Raw genomic sequence first — 5,830 nt, 5'->3', positions numbered from 1 at the left:
GCACAACCTGTCTTAGATGACTTCCTGTCTCCCTCACCATCTCCCTCCTCGTTGGCTGGTGTCTACCAGGCACCCTCACCTAGTTTTGTCTAATTTTGGTTACCATCTGTGGGCTTTTTCATTGTCCTTAAATCAATTTATCATGAATAAGTGGTCCCCGTGTGGCCCTCCCTCCTGAAGGAACTGGGCACAACACACACACTCAGAAAGTGTGAGGACCCTCGGATGGAATAATGGACATTTTTGAGAATGGTGTTTACCTCAGAGTTTCCAGTCGGCAGTTTGGATCCTGGAGAAAACCACAGAGCAGCTTCACTCCTGGATCCTTCAGCTGGTTCGCACTCAGGTCCAGTTCTCTGAGATGGGAGGGATTGGACCTCAGCGCCGAGGCCAGAGAGCCACAGCTGATCTCTGATAACCTGCAGAGCTCTAATCTGAAAAATGCAGGATAAGGTTATACGGTGCAGGTCTGCATGTTATCTGCGTCAGTACTAAACCTACGTTAGTTCTTAGTTGGGTCAGACCTGAATTCACGATATTACAAGGAATGTTTTTAATGTGGTGCATCACAGCAGTGTTGAGAACAGCCTCACTTCACCATCTTAGCAGCTGGTATATAGGTAGAAAAATGAAGACTGACCTGAGCGTCTCCAGTTTACAGTTTGGACTCTCCAGTCCAGAACAGAGCCGCTTCACTCCTGAATCCTGCAACGTGTTGATGCTCAGCTCCAGAACCCTCAGATGGGAGGGATTGGACCTCAGTGCCGAGGCCAGTGAGCCACAGCTGGTCTCTGATAACCTGCAGTAACTCAGTCTGGAAAAGGAATAAATGGGGCAAATAAAAACACATTTCTAAATCTGAAAAGCAGAAAATGTAAAGAAATTTAGAAAAGACCAACAGAGGCCTCCTGACCTGAGCGTCTCCAGTCTGCAGTTTGGATGCATCATTGCAGAAGACAGTAACTCTACGTCGGCATCTGTCAGGCTTTGGTTCCAGCTTAAGTCCAGCTCCCGTAGATGAGAAGGGTTTGACGTCATTGCTGAGGCCACAACTTCCCAATGACTTGTTGAAAGTAAACTAGCAGACAGTCTGTTGTGTATGAAACAAAAATAGTGAGTCAAACTTTGGGATTTCTAATCAACTCATCTGAGAATCTACCTCAACACAAATGTAGCTCATTTCCTGGAAAAGCTAAATTCAACACCGTAGAGCAACAGTTTGAACGACCATCAGATCTGAAATGCAACTGAATTATTCTCAACATTTGTCTTATTTTAGAACAGCTCATAATTACTCAATATTTAAAATGATTGTAGCAAATGGTTTAAAGAAACGTGCATCTTTTTATCTGTCTATCGGCTCTTTGGATATTTTGCATTTCATCCAATTTGTACGATGGTGCGTCAAGTCTTAATTCAGCGATCCGATCGATGACATCAGAGTCTCTGGTTGCATCGATTGCCCTCAGCTTCTGTTCTATCTGCCTGTTTCCCTTCAAATCATTTTCACTGCACCTTTTGTTGCTAGTGATGAAGTTGCCACCTAACGGGTGTGGAAAGGGTCAAACAACTTTGTGGGTCACATAAAGGCTCCAAACGGAACCGCCACAAAGACCTAAAACACCCATTTAAACCAACGAGGCCGGCTGTTTTTACGTTGAACAAATGAAGCAAAATAGTCACGAGTCATTAGTTAAAATGTGTTTTTCTGTTGTTTGAATACGATGTATACAAACAAACAAAAGTGATTTAATGACATGACAGTAATTTCATGATAGTCAGTTAACTTGTGGCTCCTATTATTCCTGCCTTATGTTGGTTTGTCTGGATTGACCTTTGAACTTATATCCAGCCAGTGTTGAACATTTCTGGATGAATTGTTGTTGTTTTTAATTTATGGACGCTGCAATGGAGATAAAGAATTGAAGGAATGACCACTGGAGGGGGTATTGCTACCTGACATGATCCACTCGCTTGATTTAAACGCCGATGTCCGGCCCCAAAAATCTTTACTTACTGGAACTTCCTGCAGTTCCTCACAGCTGGAATCAGGCGACGTCGTCCCTGCGCTGAGGTGTTGTACTGCTGCAGGTTCAGCTCATCCAGAACCTCCTCTGACATCTGCAGCAGGTAGGCCAGAGCTGAACAGTGGATCTCTGACAGTCTCCTCTCTGATTTCTCCCCTGACTTCAGGAACTCTTGGATCTCCTGATGGACTGACTGATCCTTCATCTCCATCAGACAGTGGAAGATGTTGATGCTTCTGTCTGGGGAGAATTTATCACTGTTCACCTCCTTCAGGTTGTTGAGGACCTTCTGGATGGTTTCTGGGTGGCTCTCCATCTGATCCAACAGTCCACCCAAGATCCTCTGATTGGACTCCAGAGAGAGACCATGAAGGAAGCGAACAAACAAGTCCAGGTGGCCATTTTCACTTTTGAGAGATTTCATTAGTGCTCTCCTGAGGAAGTCATCAAGAGATGTGACTGGATCGTTATTATACAACCCAGCAAACCTGGAAAAGGGGTTTGTTTTCGAATATTTTAGGAACTGATTTATAACCACTGTGTCTTTCCTGGTGTAACGGTGGAACATGTAGACGGCAGCCAGAAACTCCTGAATACTCAGATGAACAAAGCAGTAGACTGATTTCTGGAAGATCACACTCTCTCTCTTGAAGATCTCTGTACAAACTCCTGAGTACACCGACACCTCGGAGACGTCCAGTCCACATCGCTTCAGGTCTTTTGAGTAGAACATGATGTTTCGTTTCTCCAGATGTTCAAACGCCAGCCGACCCAACTTCAGAAGGAGTTCTTTATCAGCCTCAGTCAGTTCCTCTGGTCTCTGCTTTCCTCCATACTTCTGCTTCTTCCTCTTTATCTGAACCCTCAGGAAGTGTGAGTAGAGGTCAGTCAGGGTTTTGGGCAGCTCTCCTCTCTGGTCTCTGGTCATCATGTCCTCCAGAACTATAGCAGTGATCCAGCAGAAAACTGGGATCAGACACATGATGTGGAGGCTCCTGGAGGCCTTGATGTGTGAGATGATTCTCTTGGACAGATCTTCATCACTGAACCTCCTCCTGAAGTACTCCTCCTTCTGGGAGTCAGTGAAGCCTCGTACTTCTGTGATCCTGTCAACACACGAGGGAGGAATCTGATGGGCTGCTGCAGGTCTGGAGGTGATCCAGATGAGAGCTGAGGGAAGCAGGTTCCCCTGGATGAGGTTCACCAGGAGCATGTCAACGGACGATACTTGTGTGACATCAGAGATGACCTGATGCTTGTTGAAACCCAGTGAAAATCTGCTTTCATCCAGGCCATCAAAGATGAACAGAAGTTTCCAGACAGTCAGATCTTCTGCTCTGATCTTCTGTAATGTTGGATGGAAAACATGAAGCAGTGAGAGAAGACTGTGCTGCTCATCTCTGATCAAGTTCAGCTCCTTCCATGAGAGCGGAAGCACCAGACTGATGTCTTGGTTCTCCAAACCTTCTGCCCAGTCCAGACTGAACTTCTGCACTGAGAAGGTTTTTCCAACGCCGGCGACACCGTTGGTCAGAACCACTCTGATGTGTCTCTGTTGCTCAGATAAGACTTTGAAGATGTCCTGGCACTTGATTGGAGTGTCCTGGATGTTCTTCTTGGAGGTTCTCTCAAGCTGTCTCACCTCATGTTGTGTGTCCACCTCCTCACTTTGTCCCTCAGTGATGTAGAGCTCAGTGTAGATCTTGTTCAGCAGGGTTCCACTTCCTGCTTCATGAGTTCCTTCAGTCACATGTTCACATCTTCTCTTCAGACTCATCTTATGACCTTCTATCACCTCCTGCAGATCACCTCCTGAACATAAGTAAACCAATGATTTCCATCTATAATAAATCATCAACACAACTACAAATTCATGACATCACAAATTAAATCTCATATTGAACAGTTTTACTTTGTTTGGGCTTCATTTCAGCATCTCCAGATCTGCTCCCAGATTGTGAACAAGAGGACTCTCCTGGTGGAGCTGCCTGGTCCCAGTTTGATAGGATGTGCTCCCCCCTCTCACTATGAAACACATCTCTATTAGTCCTTTGATTTATAGGATGAAAAAACCTGATCAAGACTCAATATTGTTCCAGCATTTATGTCTGAATTCATCTTTCAGTTTAAACCTGATTCTTGTTTCTAATCAACAATATTCACATTAAGTCTGTAACTATATGAGTGTCTGAGGTTTAAGTGTTAAACATCTCCAATAATAAACTCACAACCTGCTGCTGTTAATGTGACTAACAGCTGCCACACAAACACATCATCACGCTTTAGTTTTCTTACATTTTCTCTGAACTTCTGAAGTATAATATTCCATCTTTGGACATGTCACTCTTCAGGGACACCCAGCTGGGCACTGTGGACTCTGCTCTGTCCTCGTCCATCCTGAGGAAACATCAGAAAATGATGAGACTGTGATGAAGGTAAATAATCTGTAGAGGTTGTAGTTAAATAATCCCAATTCACTGCATTTTTATCAAACAGGAACATTTCTAATCCATTCTGGATAACAACTGAATCAATAAATCAATGATGTCTCTGTATCATTTTCATGTTTTCAGAGTTTAAGCTGCTTTTTTTAACTGTTCCCTGCAGTGAGAAAAGAACTGGCACCTTTTCCAGCCCCTCATCCTGCAGCACTGAATGTGCTCTAAAGTTCTTTCCAGAGCAAACGTCTCTGCACTTGCAGCAACATGTTGTAGTCATGGATCCGTGAGGAGAACCGGATACAGGAAACGCCCCCACTTTGATCCCAAAACCCAACTGGTGGCCAACGGTGGTCCGGCAACGACGGGGACGCTGGTCCATCGGGCCCACAACACTGGTTTTCCACAGGCCAACATGGTGAAAGGACTGTCTTCAGCTCAGCCACTAAATTATCTGGTGCTACATAAACATACTAGTCAGGACTTTTTAACTTCCCTCCTTTGTTCCCCTCTTCAATTATTTCTATGATCCAAGTCCTCAAAGATCACTGCTCTATTTAAAATAGATGAAAGAAATGACACCCACTCCTGCATTTCTTTCACAGTGGTTCCACAACATAGAACAATAAACCACTGTGAGAAAACGTGCAACATGAACCCAAAATCCTGTTGGTGTCCTGTGATCCTGTGTGGATTTAGTTATTTAGTTTATTGTCTTAAATTGGTCCGGCTGAGAGATGCTAACTTGCCCACGATTAGATGTTGTTTGACAGGTAATACCAAAATATCCAGCTGTGACCTGGACTGTTGAACAGCTCTAATAACTCTAAGAGCTTTTCACCTGTCACAAAAAAGTTTTAAAATGTTGTTAATACCTGTTAAGACTCTCTAACAACGTTAACAGCATAATACTCACTTACACTCACCTTGTCGCTCTTCCTGCTTCGTCTGAACAGAATATTTTAACTTTTAAAACCTAACCAGCAGCTTTATGGCGTATATATTACTACCATAAAAGCATTATGGGAGGGTTTAAAGTTCAAAGTTCTTTTAGGATCAGTAACAAAGAGCAGAAAAATAAACTAAACTTCACTTAGAAAGACTATTCAACTATAACTAAAGCCAGACTATAAGAAAGTTAAATAAGACCTCTTCATTTATAATGTATAACGATGTTTTGTGCTAAAACTAAATATGAAGTCTAGTTGAATTTTCTTAAGCCAAGAATTCTTCAGCTCTATGCAGCTCTTCAATAGTCACAAAAATGTTTTCAAATCTTGATTTTATCTCCAATCACAACTGTCAATTCTTTTCAATAATGCTCTTCGTTTCCACTCACCTTGTCGGTCTTCAGTCTTCCTGCTC

The 5,830-nt window shown here is 43.3% G+C and overlaps 1 protein-coding gene across 1 annotated transcript in view; it reads right to left on the bottom strand.

Annotated features, from left to right (window-relative positions):
- Window positions 1–5,830, bottom strand: part of LOC130525215 (NLR family CARD domain-containing protein 3-like) — a 12,549-nt gene extending 6,719 nt beyond the window's left edge. The window contains exons 1-5 of the mRNA XM_057031716.1: window positions 5,805–5,830; window positions 4,323–4,424; window positions 3,940–4,052; window positions 2,018–3,839; window positions 914–1,090 (exon numbers count right to left, since the gene is read on the bottom strand). Coding sequence (XP_056887696.1) covers window positions 914–1,090; window positions 2,018–3,839; window positions 3,940–4,052; window positions 4,323–4,423 — 2,213 coding nt within the window. The 5' untranslated portion in view covers window position 4,424; window positions 5,805–5,830. The remainder of the gene's footprint in view (window positions 1–913; window positions 1,091–2,017; window positions 3,840–3,939; window positions 4,053–4,322; window positions 4,425–5,804) is intronic.

This window comes from Takifugu flavidus, chromosome 5, assembly GCF_003711565.1.
Source record: "Takifugu flavidus isolate HTHZ2018 chromosome 5, ASM371156v2, whole genome shotgun sequence".
Taxonomy (NCBI): domain Eukaryota; kingdom Metazoa; phylum Chordata; class Actinopteri; order Tetraodontiformes; family Tetraodontidae; genus Takifugu; species Takifugu flavidus.
Note: the sequence above shows the minus strand (reverse complement) of the source record. Positions and strands in the feature narration are given on the sequence as shown.